At 36.8% G+C, this 22,992-nt stretch overlaps 1 protein-coding gene across 1 annotated transcript in view; it reads left to right on the forward strand.

The window, feature by feature from the left end:
* PIP4K2A (phosphatidylinositol-5-phosphate 4-kinase type 2 alpha) overlaps positions 1-22,722 on the forward strand; it is a 107,656-nt gene extending 84,934 nt beyond the window's left edge. Inside the window, exons 5-10 of the mRNA XM_030943844.1 lie at positions 1,335-1,481; positions 4,125-4,163; positions 13,686-13,799; positions 17,251-17,494; positions 18,617-18,720; positions 20,415-22,722. Of these exons, the coding sequence (XP_030799704.1) occupies positions 1,335-1,481; positions 4,125-4,163; positions 13,686-13,799; positions 17,251-17,494; positions 18,617-18,720; positions 20,415-20,495 (729 nt within the window). The 3' untranslated portion in view covers positions 20,496-22,722. The remainder of the gene's footprint in view (positions 1-1,334; positions 1,482-4,124; positions 4,164-13,685; positions 13,800-17,250; positions 17,495-18,616; positions 18,721-20,414) is intronic.
* The last annotated feature ends 270 nt before the right edge of the window (positions 22,723-22,992 follow it).

Here is a 22,992-nt window from a genome sequence, read left to right on the forward strand (position 1 = left end):
GTTTCTTGGTGGACAGGATTGTTTTCAGGAGTCTTAAGTCAGTTTTTATTTTGCCAATTAAAAGGTCTATCTGTGATATGAGCAGATTCCAGTATAAAGTTAGTGAGAAGAATTCATTAAAATTAGCAGAGGAGCCCAAAATTGCAAAATCTCCAAGGTTTCAAGAGCTTTGTTGCAGTTATTTGTTACCAAATACTACCTGCCTTTGTTAAAGAAATGAAATGTCTTATTAAGTTAACTTGTTTTAAATTCTTCTAAAATCTGTGTTTCTAATAACTGGGTCACTTTGGTACAAAGGAGCAGCAGCTTGAGTATGCAATTAATGTTTAAAAGCTGACTGTTGGTTAGATTTCATGCTTCCTATGTGGGCCTTGGGTTTTTGCATTTTCTCCAAGTTCCTGTTTGAGACTTGGTACTAACAGAAAGAGGAAAGCTGGTGAGTCCTTTCTGGTTTGCATCATTGGCTTAACTTTTCCTTGGTTCCACAAAATATATAAGTGAATGTTTCTGAGTAGGATTAATATACTATGGGCATTTTTATTCTAGGAATAAAAATTCATCCTTCAATAGTTCTCATCATCAGTGTGTGTCTGCTTTTTCTACTTCCTCCAGTGGTCTTTCTAATAGGACAAATACTTTTAAGGCAAGTGGTTAGAAAAAAAAGGATGGGTTGCAGGTGGCAAATTTTTTCAAGGTTAATAGCCTATTTGTAATGGAATATGGTGACCTTAAGGAAATATAAGGATTCATAAATAAAAAAAAATACAGGAAATTTGCACTTCGTTGCTCAGCTCTATTGACCCCAAAATGCAACCACCACATAGGAACTAACAGAAAGTTGGTGATAATAAATAATACCCCTTGCTGGTGACAGCACCATGAGTGTTCATCATGATAGACAAATACTGAGAATGGAGAAACATACAATTTAAATATGATCTGGGACAACACAGTACAGGTTACAGCTGTGTGATGTTCAAAAAAATACTTGGGTTTTGACATAACTACCAAATATCTGCTGTCTGCTTAGGTTTGCTTTTTGTGTTAACATAAAAGTTAAAAGGTCTGTCCAGTGGAGTCTCCTATTTTTAGGAGACTGTCTGTGGAAGTCAAGAGTTATAAGTTCAGCAGTTTATGATTTTAATTTTTAAACATTGGCCTCAAAGCAGAATAACTTCCTCATGAGGAGGTTTATTTTTACATATTTTTGAAGGTTTGTCACCACACAAATATTCAGAAAAAAAATTGTTTCTTGGTATTTTATATCTAAAATCTAAATATATATTTATGTAATATATGTCAATCCTAATTTCTGTTTTCTTTTCGTTCTGCAGTTTATTGTGGAGTGTCATGGGAATACACTTCTTCCCCAGTTTTTGGGCATGTACCGGCTTACTGTGGATGGAGTTGAAGTATATATGGTTGTTACAAGGAATGTGTTCAGCCATCGTTTATCTGTTTATAGAAAATATGATTTAAAGGTGAGAAATAACTGCTGATTAAATAACTGACAGAGTAGCTGAAAATCTTTACTATAAATGTTAGATTATGCTGATGCTTGAATATTGCTCAGAATTTTAATTAATTTAAAATTGTGTCATGCAAGAGCCAGCATAACTTATTTCACTCTACACCTAGGTTTAGCAAAACTAAAGACATTATAGAAATTTATCTGTTTAGTGCATTTTTAAGTGCAGCAATTTAGCCAGGTATGTTTGCTAAACGTTGCTAGTGGTTAAAGGTAAAACCCTTCACATTAGTACAATAATAATTCTGCTTCTTATAGGTTTTTAAGACCATTATGGAAAGCCACAGTTGATTCTGCAGAGGGCATTTATAAAACAACTAAATAGCATCATTTCAATAACTACTGCTAGCAAAGTACACCACTATGGCAAAAGCTTAATAATTTATCCAATATTTTAAAAATAATTCAAATGAAAAGGAGAAGAGTCTTTGAAAAACCAAAGCATCTGTTTTTATCATAAGATCTGTTTTAGTTTTGTTTCAGAAGTTTTATCTGTCATTGTAATTTTGACAGTAGTTAGTATACAGGTCTTACAACAAATACCCAAAATGTAGTCTTAGTCTTTCTACCCAAGGGATGGTATTTTAATTTCCTCTGTAAAGTATCCCCTTAGAAACCTACTTCTTTCTAATACATTTAATTTTTATGTGCTGAACCACTAAGTGCATCTGCAAGCTTGCTTTAAGATGCTCATTTATCATTCTGTATTAGGAGATTTGTAATGCTGTGTGATGCACCATCCTTTCCTACTGTCAAGTCTCCTTAGCAATTGCTTAGATAGTTGACTGAACTTGATTTATAAGAACTGATTTCCAGATTGTCAACAATTTACTTTCTGATATTCAGTATTATTGGCAGCAGTTGTTAGCAGAGAAAGTTTGTTTTTTTTAATTTGAGAGAACTGTGATTTAGAGCATCATGATGTACAGATGCGTTAAAAAGGGCATGAAAGCACAACAGAAAGAAAAAGTAATTATTACACTATGTTCTTAACATTGGTGTCAACAGCTCTTTGTTATTTACCTCTGTGAATGCTTCTGTAGTCTATTCAGTTTGTCCAGCTGGACAGCATTGCTTTAACTTCTCATGAAATTCAAATTTAACATCAATATCATGTTCCTCAAAACAAACTCCTTCACTGAACAGATTTATAGTGACACTGAATTTATTATAAATTACTTTTTCTTGATATTCTTTGCTATGTCATCTCCAGTTGTAGATTCAGAGTCCTTTTTTGTACATGAATATTTTTGACCAGTCTAGAACTCACTTTGTAGCAAGAGTCTCACCTCTGTGGATACAAGAAAAAAAGACCACAAATCAGCATAGGATTTCAAGGGTATTTTTTTGGCCATGGATGCATTTTGTTAAAATTCTTTTGATGTCATTTTTTTACCAAATGTCAAATTTGACATCCTCCCTAATTTTTACTATTGTGACTCTTCTTTTCTTTTCCTTCAGTTTGGTTTTTAGTTGATCTTTTTTCTGGCCTAATAATCTGTTGGAGCACAGAATACAATATAAAAGGTGTCTCCTGAGTAAACTGAAATGTTAGGCTTTTACCAGGCTTTATTATCAGTTAAGAATAATTCAATGAAATCCCTGCTTCAGGGCCATACATAATAACTAAGAGATCCTGTCTCATATATCTTTTTTCTCCATCACTTCTGAGTTTTCTAAGTTTCTTTCCATAAACAGAATAAAACATGCTATAGAAGGGTGTGGTTGGGGATCCTCACATTCTTTAAGCTAGTAGGACTCCACTCCAGCACTTCTTTACACAATACACACCCTTTAACAACCAGCAGAGCTAATTTACCCATCTTTCAATGCCCAGTTACCATATTTGTAGTTATTTCTTGCACTGCTGTTACATGATAAACACATGCTGGGTATTTAAAGGTGTGGACCTGCTCCAAGGAATTTTTAAGGAAATATATACAGTCTTCTTTTTTGTCAGCTCCAGGTTATTCAGAAAGCACCATATTGCTCACTAGTTTTAATCTAAAACATAAATTTAAAAAGAAAATCCAAAATGTCTTTGGCAAGCGCTGTAAGTCTTGTGAATCCACAGTTGGTCTCTTCTCTTCTTTTTACTCCATGTTGCTGTGACATGCTTTGTTCCTGTTTGTACTTTATGATCTTCTAAATACTTTTTGTGTTCATATTGTGTGACATCCTTTTCAAATGTGTGTTACAAATGTCTAGACAGTTATACAGAATAGGCTAGTCCATACCCATACAGCTAAATTGGCACCAAAAAACAAAACAGATGAGAAGTCTGTCAAGCAAACTGAACTTCCAGAATGATACACTCAAAATGAGGATGAGAGATGAGGAAAAGCTCCAAGAATTAGGAGGACAATAGAAGTAGAGCATTTGAGGATTTAATCCATCTTTCTTCTCTCATGATGCATCTTCTTCACATGATTGCAGCAGTTCAGCAGTCCTGGACATTCTACCTACCATATCGCCTTTCTTTAAAACATTTCTCAAGTTCAAAAGGATACAGTTCATCCTCTTTTTGACCTGTTATAACATTTTCAAATTAGTTTCTGACATATGCACATTTTTAGATCCATTTTTTCTGTTTCAGGGCTCTACTGTGGCTCGAGAAGCCAGTGACAAAGAAAAGGTATGGTGCATTTGTTTCTTTCAATTAATTACCTTCTAGCCAGACTCAGAACAAACATAACCAGTGCTGTTCTGACCCTTTCCTTTTTTTCTGCCATATTCTTCCCTCTTGAGTTCTACCTTATCCCTCCTTTATCTGTCCTCTATTTCCTGCAGACCTTTGAATATTGGTTTGCAAAGGTGTTGTAATTCCAGAGGTAAGTGAGCCAATCCTCTACCTCCTCCTTTTCCTTTTCTCTTCTCTTAGTTTCTTCAGGGCCTGCCCTGTGCTAGGGAAACATCAGAACTTTGTTTCCTTCTCTCCTGCTTCATCTTCTTTCTCTTCCTATTTAATATTGAGGTTTATGAATACTCCATGTCAGTTAATGGAATTATGTGATGGGACACCACCTCTCAACTGAGTGCCAGGAACCAAACCTTGAATTATGAGAACCCTTGGGTATGTAAAGTTCATAAAAATGAGCAAGTGACTGACAGACTTAGATGTACATGTAGCTGTAATGAGAGACAGTCTCCCTCAAATTCTGGGCTGAAACTTTACTCTAAACCAAAATAGATTGCTGTATTTTTCTTCACCTCCAACTTCAGTTCTTTTGGAAAATTTAATGTTCTCAGTTTTTCTTTGTGGTTTTAGCAAAATAGCCAGATGGCATTTTAGGAGAGGTTTCTCTGGAGATTCTACAGATAATTGGAAATGTAACATAGTCTCCATCATCTGAGACTTCTTAGATCTCAAATTTGGGCAAGGTCTAACAACCCATGGCCTTTGTTTTCTTAATTTGTCCAAGCGCATTCCTCCTGAATTAGCATGAGCTCATTCAAGAGTTCACTTAAGAGACTTCATTTTCTGTTGTTCCCAAATTCCATTCAGATAATTTTTCTCCTAAGCAGTAGTTGTGCCATACCTGCCTCTCTGAATCTTCTGATCACTCAGCTGCGCTAAAGGAGTAAGGGACGTGCAGTAGCTGTCAGTTCTCACTGCATGAAAAACTCTGTGCAGGTTTTTGCACCTTTCCTAAGGCATGATGGAATGCTTAAAATTCTTCTTAGCATCAGGCAGTACCACAGCCCCACCTGTGAGCTGCAGTTACCATTGCCAGCAATAGCTCTCTTCTGCTATACCAGGCCCTCAAGATCATGTCTTGAATGGTCTCCTTTCTTTCTTTTGTCATCTGTTTTTGTTTTTGTTTAGTAGCAACTGTAGTGTTTTAAATGTGCAGGGAGTAGCCCTTCAGTGTCTTACAAACAATACCTAAAGTCATTGAAGACCTCTGCTGTACTATTAAAATAATCTGATAGAAAGGATGAGGACAAATGATTTGGATGGGACTGCTTCAGGTTGCAACATTAATGCTTGGATTAGTAACAAAAATTTAAAAATATATATAGTCAGCTATACAGGAGCTGATACTATTCAGATGTTTAGAAAAGTAGTTTTGAGCAATTTCTGGAATATGCCTCATAATAATAAATAGATTAATAAGGGTACACATATATTGTAGTTAATACCCTGAGTGAGAACCTTAAAGACACAATGCCTTAATTTTGGTCCTGTGTAAGTTCATGGCAGAATTGCTATTGAACTTGCTTATAGATAAATTGATACAAATTTATCTTGTTTCATATAACTGCATAAAACAATTATTCTCTAAATTTAATGTGAAATCATAACTTCCATAAGGCAGTTAACAGAAATTCTTATCAACTTCACATCTAGAACCTTCCCTTTGGTTTTGAGTACTTCTCTGAAAACAATGTATAAAAGCCTCATCCTCCTGATTCTTATTCTACTATTTTAATAGTGTGATTTCTTGGGGATGGAGCTGCACAAAGGCTATGGATGTTGTAAGCACACAGTCTGAGGCTTTGGAAGCAGCTTTCTGTCACTCAGCATTCCCCTCAAACCCAGTGCAATGCAGCAGGGAAGTGACAAGCTTGCATTCAGAAAAAAGATTGCTAAGAAAGGAAATTATTGGGTAGCCTTCTACATTCATAGTGGGAACATCATTTTACACTTTGAGACTCTAAGGGATCCAAACAAGAGAAAATTAGTATTTTGCTTATTACATGGGTTTTGTTTAAGTTTTGGAGTCTGCTGGTTGATTTGAAAGGGCCAGAATACATTTTGCCTGTGCATTGGAGATGTTCAGAAGATTTGTCATCACTATGATCTGAATATCCTGCAGTAGGCATGACAACTGATTTACTCACTTAGACTACTCAAATCTAACACACAGCTTTTAGGTTTCAATAAAAAGGGTGTTGTATATTTATATGAACAGACAAGGGAAGTTTGGTTCTGAAACTCTGAGCAGTGCTAAAGAGCTGCTGTCATGAGAGGTATCTCTGCACATGTGCCACTGATTCCAGGGCCTGAGGACTCTGTTGACCTGAATATGTAGATGATCCATTATTTCTGAGTGGCAAGTGGAGCCCTGTAGCGTGGGGTTTTACTTTCATTTTCTCTTAAATAGATGTCAGTGTTTCAAACTTTTTATTGTCGTCTGTGAGAATCTCCAATCAATCTTGAGATTTGAAAACAACTGAAAAGATTTGACTTGAAGGGGAGGGGGGGAGACGTTCTAGCAAATTCTTTAAAGAGATTTTGGCATCTCCTATCATAGAAGAAATTGCCCATAGGGATTAAACAAAACCAGACAATCTGAAAACCTGAGCTGGTGTAGTAAATTATTAGCTACTTTTTAGCCAGATGCACGCTAAATCATCAATTTATTAGTATTATCTTGAAATGACATTAATATTAATAAATTTCAATTAGTGGCACTATAATTAGTTATTGTAACTGTATGGCTATTCACGTATGAGAGTAATAAAGGAGGCTTTTGGTACTAAAATGTATGGCTAAATTGTCTGGCAATGGCTAGTTTTTAAATGGGCTTTTAAGTAATTCATATCGAGTTTCAAATGACAACATTCAAGTAATCAAATTGTTTTCAGAATATTAAGCATAATATGTTTACTTCTCTTAAAGCTACAGAAGACAGAAAACAGAAGAGCAAGTCTTTCAGACACATTCTAATGCAGACTGTAAATTTTAGATAAATTACTTTGTAAAGGCAAATTTGGTGAAATTTCTGTTCTTGAAACTTTCTTCCTGTCAAACTAAAAGTTATTTACTCAATTAATAAAGAAGAGGCAAATATGCAAAAAGATTTAATGGATAAGAAATCAGAGAAAATAGTATAATTCTTCTTTAGCTTAGTAGTGTAAAAGAGGTATTACTATTCAAACATTTTTTTAAATCAGCTTTTTAGGATGAAAAGTTGCCTGATTGAGAGTGGTACTTTTCCATCCTGTTTGCAGTTTACCTCCTGTTTGACTGTTTTCAGCTGTTCAATATCCTAACATATGGATGAGCAGTTCCAAAACTGTCATTTCAATGTTTTGTGATAATCAGTGCAGAAACAAGCACCAATCCCTTTAATTTCACCTTAACACACAATGCCTTTCATTTGTGTTACAAATGATACTTTTAATAATAAAGACATCACTTTCTTGGCAACATGTATCATAACCTACACTTACAGATGCCTTGGATTTTAAAAGAACAGTATGTTTCAACAGTTGTCAAATTCTGACAGCTGCTCCTTTTGACTTTTTGGGCTTTGCTACTCTTTTTAAAATTTTTATTATTTTAATAATGGGCGTTTTCTATTCATTCTTGGTACAGTTTTGCCCTCTCAAGTGAAATGAGGATAATGCAGAACTCCCCTGATGGTCTAGCTGCTCACAATTATGCCATACTTGCAGTACAACATCAAATTAGCAGTAACAGCTGAGTCTACTTGTACTGATAAAAAAAAATGTAAGCTCTTGCTTCTGAGTGAGCAGTTCAGAAAGAAATTTGAAGAAGGAAAATGAATCCTAACTGAACTGGTGCCCACCACATTTCATCTTTCTCAAGCAATTTCAGAGATTATCATGTGGTTTTAAGTCAATCTCAAATTGGTTGCATTGCCACCTCTGTAGTATGTGTTATTTCATCAATCACCATTCATAAGTGCAGTAAAATTATACTCAATACAACTGAATAAAGGATTTTCTGTTCAAGTTTCTTTTGGGGAAAAGATTGCCTTAGTTGACAGCTATGTTACATCTTGATTAAATTGTATGCAAAGTACATAGCTGTGATAATTAGATTGGAAGTTGTCACTAGACGTTAGCTTTGTGTTTAACTTTATATATTACAGCATATAGTAATTAACTGATTTCTGAGAGGAAAGTGTAACCTAAGGAAGAAGGGCTTTAGTAGAGGAACACAGGAACAAGATCACTGAGTCTTGACTCAGTTTTGGGTTTTTTTTACTTTTTTACTTTTGGTGTCACAATGTAAAACATTATTCAAGTAGATAATTCCAAAATCTGAGCTGTTTTTTCCTGCTGTTTTAGAATTACTAATTTCAGAACATTTCTGTACTTTTCTCTAATTAGTGATTTCAGTCTGCTTCATGTGCTGATCTCACACAAGAGACTTGTGAAATGTCTGACACTTATCTGTGAAATACATCTAGACATTGCAATGTACAGAGATTGTAGCTTTCAAAACATCACACTCCAAAGATCCAAAGATAGGGAGAGACATTCAGGGTTTTGATTTCAGCATTTAGCCTTCTTGTGACACCAACCCCATTACAGTTTTTCAAAATAAATCACTAGTTTGCCTTTGTTTAGTTCTGAGGGGTGGGGGTGTTTTGTTTCATTTTTGTTTAGAAGTCTGCTTTCTATATGTTAAAAGAATTTTAAAAATAACAGGGGAATTTTGTGTTGCATTTTATATGTTACATGTTCATTTTGCAGCAGGAAGACATTAATGCTAGGGATAATTCTGGATGCATTTCCTTGAGCATTGAAAAGACAGTTTCTATTTTGGTACATGCTTGAGTACTTAACCCTTCTACAGCATCCTGCACAATTCTTTTTTTTTCCTACAGAAAATGCTTGTTGTAGTGGCTAAAGTCATTCCAGTGTTTACCCTCAAACACTGTTTTGAGGTTACAGCTCTATTCCCATTGCCTTTACAGACCTGTGATGTCAAGTTGAGCTGCAGACCCTTTGTATCAGAGCCCCTGTCTAGGGCAAGGCAATTTGTTCAACAAAAATTTGGACCCAGCTCACAGAACTATTGGAGGCAAGAAAGTGCATAATTCTAGAGGAAGTTATTCTTCACTCTTGTAAATCTAGTGACTCCAGAGTTTTGAATCAATTCAAAATCACCTGTTCCAAATTATTACAAACTATATTTAGAAGTATAGCCATTTTTTCCCAAACACTGCCTTCCATATCTGCTGGTGAGACCAGTACTTTAAAAAATGAAGGTGTATGTGGGTCATTTGCTGTTAAAAAAGCCCAGGGTGTGGACCTTCACTCTTGGCAGATGTTTTACACAATTTTCAGAAGTTATAAGTTGTAAGCCAAATTTTTCCATGATTAGCTGCGTGAATAATGTGACCTGTGGCTAGTTCCAGAGAAAAAATTAAGGCTGCTATGTAACATTTCTCCTAAAACCTAAACCTTGTCTTTGTTAGATAAGAAATTGCTGCCAAGTCATGAGGACAATTAGTCTTTTTTCCTTTTTCAATCACTTATTTGGAAACTTACTTGACCTACAGCTATTTTAGCAAGCTGCTTCCAAAATGCCAGCATTATTGTTATCTGTGACCATTGTTTTTGATGTCATGATGCATGCAAAATCCCTTTGAGGGAAACAAAATTGCTAATATTCATTTCAACTCATTAGGAAAGGACACTGAATTGAGATGTCCTAAGAAATACACAAAAACTGTTACCATGTTCATCTAGAAATAAAACTTCACCTGGTTCTTACATTCCAAGGGGGTTTTTAAACTCAAAACAGTATCAGCTCTTACACTATACTTTTATTTTGAATGAGGCTTTGCACATTCTGTCATCTTAGTTACTAAGAAATCTTTATTGATTTTTCAGCCTTTCAAAGGCAGTGAAATCTTGCTGCCATTAAAATTCTCTGTGACCATGGCAAACTTTGGAATGCAAAGCTGAAGTGTGCCGATAACATGCTTTTTTAATAGATATTTTATATTTGTAAAATCTGTTGTGCCTTTCTTGCATCTTTAAGTAGGAGATTAAAAACAGTGGAGGTGGTTCAGAAAGAAAATCTATTATTAATTTAGTGGAAGTAGTTAGATGCTCATCTCCTGTGCAGCTCTTAAAATATTTAGTTCTTTAATGACAGTAATATGTTCATTATAATGAATTACATTCTAGGAAAATCATTTTCCAACAAGGATTTTACTTGGAAATATTTGAGGCATCATAAAAAATTAACCATATCAATTATTTCATTAAAGCAAAGCCTCAATTTTTTTTTTCATTCAGATTATGTTCTAAACTGCTACAATATGATTCTATTAGTGTTTATTTCAGCATGTAAGAAATTAACATAGTGGGATTTTTCAGCATGAATGAATGTGTTATTAATTCAGCATAACTACAAGAACCCCTCCTAGCTGAATATTTCATAGGTTTTGAGTCTCAAATTCACAAATCAATTTTGAGACAAATTTCAGTTAAAGTACTACTAGAAACACTTCTACCAGTGGCTGTCAGTAGTAATATGTGGGACTGCACCAGTATCCTAAGACTAATCAAGCTTCAAATAAATAGGGAGAATAATATTGCCTAGTACACAAAAAAAGGGGGGGGTTTGTCTAGTAGCACCTAAAAGAGGGAAGAGAATAGGCTGGGAGGCATCATGCAAATAATGTAGTGAGGGCAACCACTGGCACAGAGCTTTTTAGTTTCAGTTGCTTAGATGGGAGCCACTGCTTTTACTTTGTCCTTTTTCTTCACTTGCTCCAGAACTGGCTTTTAACTTACATGGTTCTACACTTGCCAAGTCTTTATAACTATGGGTATTAGGGTGAATAAAAATTACCTCAGATAAATATTGTCAGAGGGATGATTGTGGTCTGGAGGAACCTGCATACAAGGCAGTGAAATCTGGCTTTTTGGGAGTGCTGACTCAGTGCCCAGGACGTCCTTGGGAGTGCCCCTTGGGTCTTGTGATGACAGGCAAGAACTGCAGCAGTGTCAGCTTTGCTAGCTCACTTCTATTAAAAATAGGTTAGAGACAAGGTTAAAGTGAAGTATGGCACTTGCACAACTGGCTTACCAGCTCTAGCATCTTCCAAAGAAGACGCTGCTTGTAATTTGAGTTTCTTTTTGCCACCACAGGACTGTCCTCAGTGGCGAGGCAGCTTCCCCTCACAGCCCCGCGGTGGGGCTGGGGCTGTGCTCTGCGGGCAGCCTGCGGCACTGCCTGGAGGCAAACAAGCATCTCAGCATCTTAACCACAGCACATCCTCCCTCTGTGCTCACCCTCCAGCTTTAAACAGCACTAGTGGGGGGGGGGGGGTCTGTGTTAATGGGTTTGTTTCACTTTAACTTCTGCCTAATTTAATCAATAACTTGGATATACTAGATGAAAAAATAATCTGGGGATTTTTTTAAGCGATTTTAGGCTAAAAATAAAGGAAGCTTGGTTTCCTGCATTCTTTTCATTGTTGCTTCATCTTAAATTATTTCATCCAAATCTCCTCTCCATTCTTAAGCATCCCACGCACTGGATTCCATCCTCCAGTGTTGGCAACATCCCTGGATCCACAGTCCTGCCTCTGTGCAATTAGCCCGGTCCATGGGACACGCTGCTTAATGGAGTATGGCAATCTCTACAGCTGTTGGCCTGGAATGCTTATCTGATGTTACTCCTGCTCCTTTTTGTCCTAAACCTAAACCTTAGTGACTAGGCCAGAAAGAACATCAGTGTGTACTGTGCAGTCATATTGTGGTAAGCAATTCATTGTGAGCTTCAGAAAGTGTCCAGCACTGTTTTTGAGTAAAGCAGGAGAGCACTGCTGAATGACTCTGGGACAGATGAATGGTTCAAGCTCCATCTCAGCAGATTGGGTGTTCGTTTTGTTGGGTTTTTTTAAATATCACTATTTTTAAAGATCACTATTAGAGGGTATTTTAATGTATCAGAATGTTCTAGATGCTAGACAATAATAATTCAGAGCAACCAGAGTAGAACCTTTTTTTTTTCAAACTCCATGGGTATTGGGATACCATGGATTTAATAATGGATTTGTAACTATTACAATGTTACTAATTTATCAAGTGTTTTTGAGCAGCTATTGGAAGAAAAGAATCACTTTTCTAAACAAAAGTAGCATTATGGGATCTCAAGCAATTCACAAATTCCAGGTCCAAAAAATTAATTTGGGCCGTTGGGGATCTGAGTATTTTGGCCACCTCAGTGCACGCAACCCAACAGCAAAAGGAGCTTTTGGCCTTTGTGAAGATCTATAAGGATCTCTCAGAGTCTGTTGTGGTGCTCACATTTTAATGCTGTGCTTTCCAGGATATACATATTGGAGTAGAGAGAAGAAGCTCTCAGGTTCTTTTCCTTGCTGTGTCATTGGAAGAAAATAAACTTTATAAAAATACCATCTCCAGTAAGATTATAAGCAATGTCTGACTAGTTAAACTTATGGAGGACATTCCTGTAGGCTGATATTAGCTGCCTTTTATTTCTAGCAGAAGGACTTTCAGATTAAGGGGAAATTATTTTATTCAGGGTACTCACTAGTTCTTGGCCATTGACAGCTCATAGGAATTGCAGCACTGGTTGTTCTGTAACATTTTCTTTGTAAAGGAGACCTGTTCTTCCATACTGTTGATTAAAGGTAGGGGCAGGGAGAAAGGCTGTTCATTGCTCTTAATGGGCCAACTTTTTTAAAAGCTCTGATTGCAGGAGTTAGTATTACTTCTAGCTTGCTTGACCAAATGTCCTGAAGGAACTGCTCTTTTGTTTGTCAGTTTGCTGGGGCTTTTTGAGTAAACTTCCAGTCAGTGCCCATTAAAAACAGAGCCCATTTGAGGTGTTGCAAATCACTTCATGAGAGAGTTGAAGATGAAGGTAATCAAGTTGCTCCAACATCAGGATTGCTAATTACATATTGAAGAGGCAGTGGTCTTCTCTGGCATTTGCTGCTTTTAAGCAGAATTTTAATTCAATATTCATTTGATGCTTTCCAATGATTATTTGGTATTAGGCACTTGTGAGTATTCACAGTAGTTGTGCAAAATGCAGTCCTGTCTGACTTCCTCTGTAAGACCTGATGCAGGCCCTTTGCTATGAGGGATAGATGTTTTAACTTCACTTACTGCCATTTGCTGTGACAAATGACATCTTGGAAGAAGCTCAATGCCAATCAGTGTTCAATGCAAATCTGGTATTGACTGGAGCTTTTGTCCTGGCTGCATTTGCTGCCCAGGTAACACATTCCTTGCAGGCCATTCCAGGAGGGGTACGGTGAGCAAAGAGCTCTGTGGGTGCAGTTACGGAGAGCTGTGTGCCATGGAGGAGAGGCACCTTGGGGGTGCCTTCTCAGGCACAGGGCCACCAGCTTCACCACACTCCTCTTTACAATCCTGCTCTTACAGGAATTTTGGTTTGTTTTAGGCCAAAGAGCTGCCGACGTTCAAAGACAATGATTTTATTAATGATGGCCAAAAGATTCATATTGATGAGAATAACAAAAAGATGTTCCTTGAGAAACTCAAAAAGGATGTTGAGGTAAGAATGTGCCTGTTCAGTTACATGTGATTAAAATGTGTGGCAAATTATGGATATTCCAGGAAATCATACCTGTAATTCATTAATAAAAGCTCTTGTTTATAAAACTGTAAACACTGACTGTTTTAAATGAAACACAATTTAAACTTTCAGGAGTTGATCACTGCTTTGCTGATGTGATAAATGGCTTGCTGCCATAGCTGGTTGCCATACATTGCTCCTGCCTTGATGATGTGATGTTAAAATGCTGGTACTGCTTAGTACTTAAATGCTTTACAAGCCTAGTGCTTCCCAGTGCCCCGAGAGAGAGGTGAGTATTGTTAGTTGTATTTTACAGGTGGAGATCCACCAGAGCTAAGGCCAGACATGGACTGTAGTCCATAACAGAGGAGGGGCATCTGCCCTGCTCACAGCTGTGCATGCCCTCTTTGTTTCATGTTAGTAATCCAGTTTTAAATCATTCTAAGTATCACAACAGTAGAGTGCTTCAGTAATCTAAATACAGCAATTGGATTCTCATTATCTTAATGTAGTCTTTCATATAAATTTGTATTTTACTTAGCTGAATGTAGTAAATACTTGAAAGAAAAGTGTTAATGTATGAATTTAATGAAATATTTTTACTGATTTTGTTCATATAATAAATATCAGACTAACTTGTTCACACCACTTGCCTTTAGTTTGCATAATTTAAAATATTTTTCCTAAACACAGTATTTTACTGCTTTATACTCAAAAACCAAAATCTGTTTTCAAGTAAAAAGGCAGATTTGGAAGAGACTTGGTAGCAAAATGTGTCTGTGACTTAATAAGACTTTCAGCTATTTATATCAAAAGAGCTCTGTGAATTGACTTTCCAAATTCTTCAGAATTTATCTCATTAGTTGCACAAAACAAAATACTGTTACTTTAGAATTTACCCAATAATTTGCTTCTGAGGAAATATAATTTCCTGTCATAGTAACGATGGGAAATTTATGGTGGTGAGGATGATGAAAACATAAATACTTTGTGAAATATCAGTGTGTGTTTATTTCATATTTAAAATATTGTGCTCTACTGATGTCACAGCTCTAGAGATAAGTTTATTTGGGTTAAAATTTTGTGCTCTTTTAACATGTACTGCTGTTGCTGACTACTGCTTTTACAGCAAGTAGGTTGCAGATAATATCTTAAGTGTGTGGAATGAATGTGGAAAATACTTTCTTACCCCAAAAAGTAGATTGTGTATGATATATATCATTTACCAGACTGGGAATATAATGGCAGATTCCAGATTATGACTTGAGGGGTTGGTTTTATGGGTTTGAAGTTTATACACAGAAATGTTTAATATCCCTGTAAACCACTAGTGTGAAGTGATCTGGCTCCTGATTTTGACAATGGCAAGCTATTCTTTAACCTTGCTTTTCTTCTGTTGGTTCTTTTTGCCCTTATTAGATAACTGATAGACACACTTTGTAACCAGAGTGTAAAAGCTCAGATTTCACTACAATGAAAAGAAGTGCACAACACTTATTCTATGCTTATCTTATCAGACTGTATTTATAGTTAAACATGTCATGGGGTATTATTGTCAGCTATGTAGCTTTATATCTGTTCTTGTTTTTCATTAAGCTTTGTTTCAATATTTATTTCCTAATCAAGTCCTGTGTCCCCTTCCTGTGTTCAAACACAAGTTCTTACTGATGTTTTGATATCCCCTTGTCAGTTTTCCCATATCTTTATTCTATTGCAGATGTCCTGCAAAAAGCTATATCTTTTTCCATTTAAAATCAGATTTATTTTTCCTTGTGCTGATCTCCCTAAGTCTTTTTGTTGTTAGCAGCAGCACATTTTTTTCCAAGAGCCATTCTCTTCTAATTTGTAGCTCAGTAGTTTTTTCCCAAGAGTCCATTCTCATTCATACTGTTCTGTGTTATTATTGGTAGATTTTTTTTCCCTGCATTTACCAAGTAGTGAATAATATGCCTGGAGTTCTTCCACCCCATTGCCTTTGGCCAGTCTCATTTGTTTGTATTGTATATTGTTGTGCATCATCTCTTCAAACTTACATCTCTTCCAGTCTTGTGAGAATCTATTGTCTTATTATATTGAAATAAGTGATACTGAAATCTTTAAAAAACAGTTTCTTCTTCTTAAAACCTCCTCTCAATCTCACAGTATTTCTTCTAGCACTTGAATTTGCAGTTATCTCCAGCTCTTCTCTTTTCTCAGAATCAGATTTTGACAAACTGGAGTTTCTCATTACCCAGTATTTTATCTTTTTCATCCCCATCACTCTCTCTGTGCCAAAGTCTAGCTCAAATACCTTCTTCCCTGGTCTGCTCTAACTTCCTTTTTATAACCACTAGGAGTTTATAAAAACTGAAGCAATTTTTATTTTCAGCCACTTTCTCTGCATACCACAAGCATGGGCTTCACAAGTTTGAAATCACATTGCTGCTTTCAAGATGCAGCACAGCTCTGTCCTGCCTATCTTTTGCCCCCTTGAGCTGTTTACCCCATTTTCCTGCTTTTATACCTTCCTTATTTCCATCCTCCTCTTTCTGCCTTGTGCTGTTCTCCTCAACTAAAACAACTCTTTGTTTGTACGTAGAGTGTGTTTATCTTTCAATTTCCTAAAATCTCCCATCCTAATTCTTTATTCAAAACCACGCTTTCATTCACATACATGTTTTGCTTTCATGGTGTAAATGATGAGCCTGTCACTGTGAAGAGAATACAGCATCATTTCATGTCTTCACGGTGTGAAACTTCACAGCTTTCCACTGCAAGGATATTTGAATGTTTTTTATGATTCTTTAATAAGACTTAAAGGGATTGAGAGAGTGGGTTCAGCACCAGATCATAGCATGCTCTACACCTGATAGCACAAAGGCTGCTCTGGACACTGAGCAGTGACAGATCAGTCCCCACCTCAAGTGCTGTGTGTGGTTTTGGGCACCACAACATAAGGAAGCTGTCCAAGGAGGCCAGAGGGGATGGTGCCACAGCACCAAGCCTGACAGAGTTCAAGAAGTATTTGGTCAATATTCTCAGGCACGTGGTGTGACCCCTGGGGATGTTTCTGTACAGCAGGGCCAAGAGTTGCACTTGATGGTCCTTGGGGGTCACTTCCAACCCAGGCTATTCAGTGAATCTAATTTAACTGAAACATGAGTCAGGAGTAAAAGTTGTTGGTTTGCAGGCACACTGGTCTTCACTACTCACAGATTTTTTTCCCCTGAGGCTTTTGGAAGAGTGAGCTACAGAATAAGTTTCAAGTAATTTCTGTGCTGCTAATACATTTTAGTAAAATAAGGTATCTATTTGCCAGCTTTATCACTTAATCTTCCCTTTTGCTCTCTCAGAAGTGCCTTAGAAGTTCTCCTGAATTGGTGATACCTTTTTGTAAGTGGAGCTTGTGTTTTTCAGCAATATTGATAGACTGCCTATTATCACTTTCTAGTTCCTTGCTCAGTTAAAACTCATGGACTACAGCTTGCTGGTTGGAATTCATGATGTTGAAAGAGCTGAACAGGAAGAAATAGAGTGTGAAGAGAATGATGGAGAAGAGGAAGGTGAAAGTGATGGGACCCACCCTATTGGAACCCCTCCAGACAGTCCAGGAAATACACTGAACAGCTCACTGCCTTTGGCTCCAGGGGAATTTGATCCAGCTATTGATGTTTATGGAATAAAATCCCATGAAAGTAAGCAGTAAGAAATATTTCTATGTTAAGGTGGTTTGATCCTTGCATCAGAATTCTAAAGTCCTCACAACCATGTAAAGGCAAATGTAAACTGAAAAACAAGTTGACTGTGTGGAAAAGGAAATCTGCTCTTTGGTAGCAGCAGAAAGAAGATTTCCATAATGCTTAGCTATTCTGGTTCACCAGTTCTTCAGCATTTAATTCATGGGGTTTTCATCCCTTTCAGAAAGTCTAGTAACTATAATTGGTCTTTTCTGGCAGATAACACTGTTAAACAGAGTCTAAAAAGAATGAGAAAAGCAGTGTTCTGAGTTATATTTATTTTTTTTGGTTGCTTTTTGAAAATTAGTGCAGTCATACCCAATTTCTGTGTTGCAACTAAGAAAGTCTTCATCAGGAGTATATAAGAAGCTTGAAACTGAGTTTAATGTTAGTGTGTTAAGTGTAACTGGGTGCTTGTGGCTGTTCAATACAGGAAAGTTACCTTTTCTTTTTGTTTATAAGCATTGACATGGATAAATGCATGGTTTTATTCATAAAGAAAATAGGATTTTCAGAATATGATCTTTAGCTGCACCAGGAGAAGTTTAGGTTAGATGTCAGGAAAAAATTCTTCACTGAAAAGTGTGATTGGGCACTGGAATTGTCTGCCCAGTGACATGGTGGAATCACCATCCCTGGACGTGTTTAAAAAAAGACTGGACATGGCACTCATTGCCTTGTGTTAGGTCATAGGTTGGACTTGGTGATCTCAAAGGTCTTTTCCAGCCTAGTTTATTCTGTAATTCTCTTTGTTGACACAGAAGCATTACCTTTCATATAAAACTTCATAGTTTTTCCGCAAAGATTAAATACACATTACCTTAACTGAGCAATAATTTCTATTTCTTTATGCTAGTTTTTATTTTACACTCATTTAGGGGATTTTGCATTGTATATGAGTGCAGTTAAACTCTGAATTAAGGACAGCTTGGGCTTGTGCTTTTTACACATCTTGATTGTGACTGACTTTGACCTGTCTTAGCTGCTGATTGAGTCGTACCAAGTTTCCTTTGTTAGAAGGAGAACTCGTTGTTAAGATGTTTCAGAACTCCTTCTTACTGCCCTGTTTGCTGTTGGCAGATGCTCCCAGGAAGGAGGTGTACTTCATGGCCATTATTGACATTCTTACTCATTATGATGCAAAAAAGAAAGCTGCCCATGCTGCAAAGACAGTAAAGCACGGGGTAAGTATCTGGGTTGGTTTCTTCCTCTTCCTCGTTTATATTCCTGTGTTTTTGTTTAGTGCCCTGATAGGGAACAGTTCAGTAAAGCTAGGGAAAAGGGAAATAAATCCTACATTACATACTGAGAGTGGAACTCCTTTTTCAGCTGTGTGCACGGCTTTCTCACCCACAAAGAACTCTAGTGAGATCCTTTTTAAGACTTTGTCCTAAATTTGTGAGATGCACCTTATTCTTGCAAACAAAGCTGTTCACCACTCTATGAAAGCTGTCATGAATCTAATTTCAGATGCAGGGCCCTAATGATGGTTTCATTGTTTGGTACAGCCTGCTGGAAGTTACTTCTTCAACATATAATCTGTCTCACTCTAGAAGACTTCTTCAGAAAAAAAAGTACAATTTACAAAGTCAGGCATAAAAATTTCGTTTACATATTAAATACTCAGAGACTGTTCAGTGAAGGCTTCTGCTTGACTGCCATTATTTAATTTTGACTGAAATTGCTGCTTAGCAGCACACACCAAAGAACTGTGGTGAAACAGCCCAGTCTTCCAGATTTATGATTTATGTCTGCTATTACCACTTCTGTGGTGATCTGACATTCAAATTTCATAAACTTCTTAAAAAGAGCATATTCATTCATGAGGCTTAAATCCCTCCTGTGTCTACGTGTCTAAAGGGTCAGGGCATTGTGAGAAATTTTAGGCAAAGGGCTCTGGGCTTTTTTGTTACAGTAGAGAATGATATGACCTGCAAAGGCCTGTAGGAGGTACTTTTTTGTCTCTCTGCTTTCTGGGCAGCTGAAAGTTGATGCAGACCATATGCTGCCATTATCTGGCAATTATTACTGAACTTTGAAAGTAGTAGACTTTAAAAACTCACACTTCTGGCTTAAATAACAGATAGAAATATATTGTGAATAACAGCTATGATTATTGAAGTTGATTGTGATTAGAACTTATTGCAGAACATTACTTTCATACATTCATTTTGTTTATTTCTCTGTCTCCATCCTGAGCCACATGACACTGAAGTTCATTAATTGCATGCATGCAACTTGCCTCTTTTCTAAAACAGGAAAAATATAAATAAAAACATGGGTAAGGCTCTGAAAAACTCAAATAAAAATATTAATGAAATCATTACTTCACTGAAATAACAATTGTATGGCTTATTCAGTGAGTCCAGATTGAAATGCATAAACATTGAAAAAGTGTTACTCTTACCATGTATTTCAAACCAGGCTGTGTAGCATTCAGGTAACAATACATGTTACACAACTGTTGACATGCCAGTTGTAAGTATGGCAATTCACTCTTCTCTGTATGAAGGCACTGCTGCTCTAGTGACCAGAATCTGCTGGTGAATCAGTGGGTAGCATGGCTAATGTGCTGTAAAAATTCACATAGAAGACTGAAGTACAATGAAAGTAAAGAGAAGCATGGAAAGTAAAAAGAAAATTTTTCAGAAATGGAAGATAGCTGTCACAGGGAGGAGTACTGATTATCAGTGCCCTCCTGTGAAGTCTGAAAAGGCACCAGTAAGATTCTGCTTGAGGGCCACAATTTACAGTTTGTGTTTCTAGTCTCTGGTTCTGAAAACTGCACATGAAATTTATTAACATTTTCAATGACAAAAGCATCAACTAAAACACTGGTTCTTCCTTCTTTGTTCTCTTGTCCCAATTCTCTGTATAGGCTGGTGCAGAAATTTCAACTGTTAATCCAGAACAGTATTCAAAGCGCTTCTTGGACTTTATTGCCAACATCTTGACGTAACCTATCATGTTACATAGGACAGACACGAGACCTGGGGACAGCAGCAGTGGCTACAAGTGTAGGGAAAAAAAGGAACTCAGAGAAGCACTCATCTTACAGAAAGCAACCCCTTTGTTTACATCTGCTGGCAAAGATGACTGAAGTGGGGTGGAGTACTCGCTTTAACAGCTGCCTGATATTCCCAGCATAGTTCTAGCTATTTCTGACTCTTTTGTGTGTGCAAAAAAAAATTTAAAATAATTTAAATAAATAGAACAGCTTACTCAGAGTGCACTGTGACAGTAATACTCTGATGCTACCAGCTGAAATGGAATAAATGAGCAAAGAGGTGTGGGGTGGGGGTGGGGAAGAGTAAATGCATGTTAAATCTACAATATTGATATCAAACTGTAAACTGTGGATCAGTTTATATTTTGAAAAAATATACATGACAGTATTCTTCATGATGATGATGGTGATAATAATGAAGACCTTACTGCGAATGTTACACTTACACCCTGCACACTGGCACTCCTTAAAAACACAGCTGCAACAGCCCTTGGTGCCAGAGGCTTTTCCCATTTGGTTCCTAGCAGTTGGGTTTTGTCCTTTTCTTTCCTCCCTCTCTTTTTTGTCTTCTTTTTCAGCACATTGCATCAGGAAGTTCAGCTTCTCAGACATCTGAGAGCTGGCATCTCTTACCTTACAAAGAGCTAACATAATTCATGCTATGTGTACATTTTTGCTATAGTAAACTTACATTAAGGGAAAACTTTGCTTATTTCTCTTTGTTACCTGAAGTTTTCATTTGTTTTATATTCTTGCAATATAGGAACTAATAATGTTACAAGTGTAAAAGTAGCTTATCTGAAGAAGTGCATAGTTTTGGGCAATAGTAGCTCCATCTTCTACCCATCCTGAAAGATGTGCACACTGATAGAAATTCCATTCCCTTGTAATTTACTGGGAATTTGAAGTTTAAATGCTTATGTTGTACTGTTGAAATAGCAGTATTTTATTATAGATTATCCCTTGAAAAATGAACCCTGAATTTTACTGTTTACATTATTAGGAAAGCAGGGATATTTCTGAATTTCAGAGCCGTGTACAATATAAGACTTTTGAGTTTACATGTAAAGTTATTTTGCAGTACAAATGAAGTAATGTTTGTCATCTTCCAAGAGGTAATATGCAGTAGTGTACTGAAGTGAATGTCTCGCTCACCTCCATGATAGACTCTTTTACAATAAAATGCGAAAGGATATTTTGGAGGGATTTTTCCCAAGGTTGTCTTTCAGCATCAAAATGACCTGTCCTACCATTTACTCAGTTTTGATTGTATAGTACATTGCCTGAAACTGTGCTGATCATGTTTAACTTGTTTAAAATTTTTAAACAACATTGTATTCCTTCTCCTCTTGTATTTTTCCCTGAAAGACTCCATGCTTGAAAGAGACAAATTTACATATGCTTAAAAGTTTATCTACTTATACACTGTGCTAAAGCTGTGCCTTTAAAATTTCTTTATTGAAATTGTTAGATTTTGTAGGCAACATAAGAGAAGTCAAACCTCCCTCTCATGGTTTCTAACTGGGATCAGGAGTGCCAGCATGCCTTCTCCATAACCAGTGTCAGTGCTGCTCAGCCTGCAACTCTGCATAACCTGTGTTGTGGTTCACTTCAGAGGAGCCCCTGCAACAGCAGCCCCTTAATTACACTTCCAGCGGCCAAAGGCAATACTATCCCTGTTGCTGTGTACTAATTTTTCTTCCTTTCCCCAACCTTTCCCACAGGGATTTTTGTTACGTTTGGCTTAGTGATGTCTGCAGCACTGTAATGTATGTGTATACTTTTGTATTGTATGTATTTAAATAAGTTGGTACTGTGGCTTGATTTTATTTTTTTTCTCCTCTCCCTAAACACCCTGGTTGCCTATGTTCTCACCCAAGTTTCGTTTTCTGAAGCTTCTGAAGGTATGAGGCCACAGGGAGACCCTGGAGTAAAAACAAGGTACTCAGAGTACATATTTAATTGCGGCCAACGAGTGTACATTTTAGACCATTTTAGACATTTACAGCAAAGCATTCTTTTTGTCTGTGTAGCATTTTTGTCACTCACTCTTGTTGATAAACTGTTTATTTGGACAGGGCAAGGAAGATTCATTATTGTGTATGTTAGTGCTTAGATTACACTCCAAACATGAGCAAGGCTTTATAAAATAAAGCACTTTGATGACTCACTAGGTAAATCCTTTGTTCTTGTGTTTCACCTGTGGTTTTGATTGCTTACAGATGAATTTTGGATCTTAAATGCCTGTATCACAAAGGACAAAAATAAGACAAAATTTAAACTTGAGATTTTTCACTAGATTTTAACATGCTTCTTCTGCACTTGCTTTAAGGGGCTTGAAACATTTAGTCTCTGGGGTTTTGGGCTGAGACTGGCTCTGAGAGCAAATACTGAGGTTTGTAATTGGCAAATCTGTGGTCTAAATCCTAGTATTAATAACAAAACAGCA

The sequence above is a fragment of the Camarhynchus parvulus genome, chromosome 2 (genome assembly GCF_901933205.1).
Source record: "Camarhynchus parvulus chromosome 2, STF_HiC, whole genome shotgun sequence".
NCBI lineage: Eukaryota > Metazoa > Chordata > Aves > Passeriformes > Thraupidae > Camarhynchus > Camarhynchus parvulus.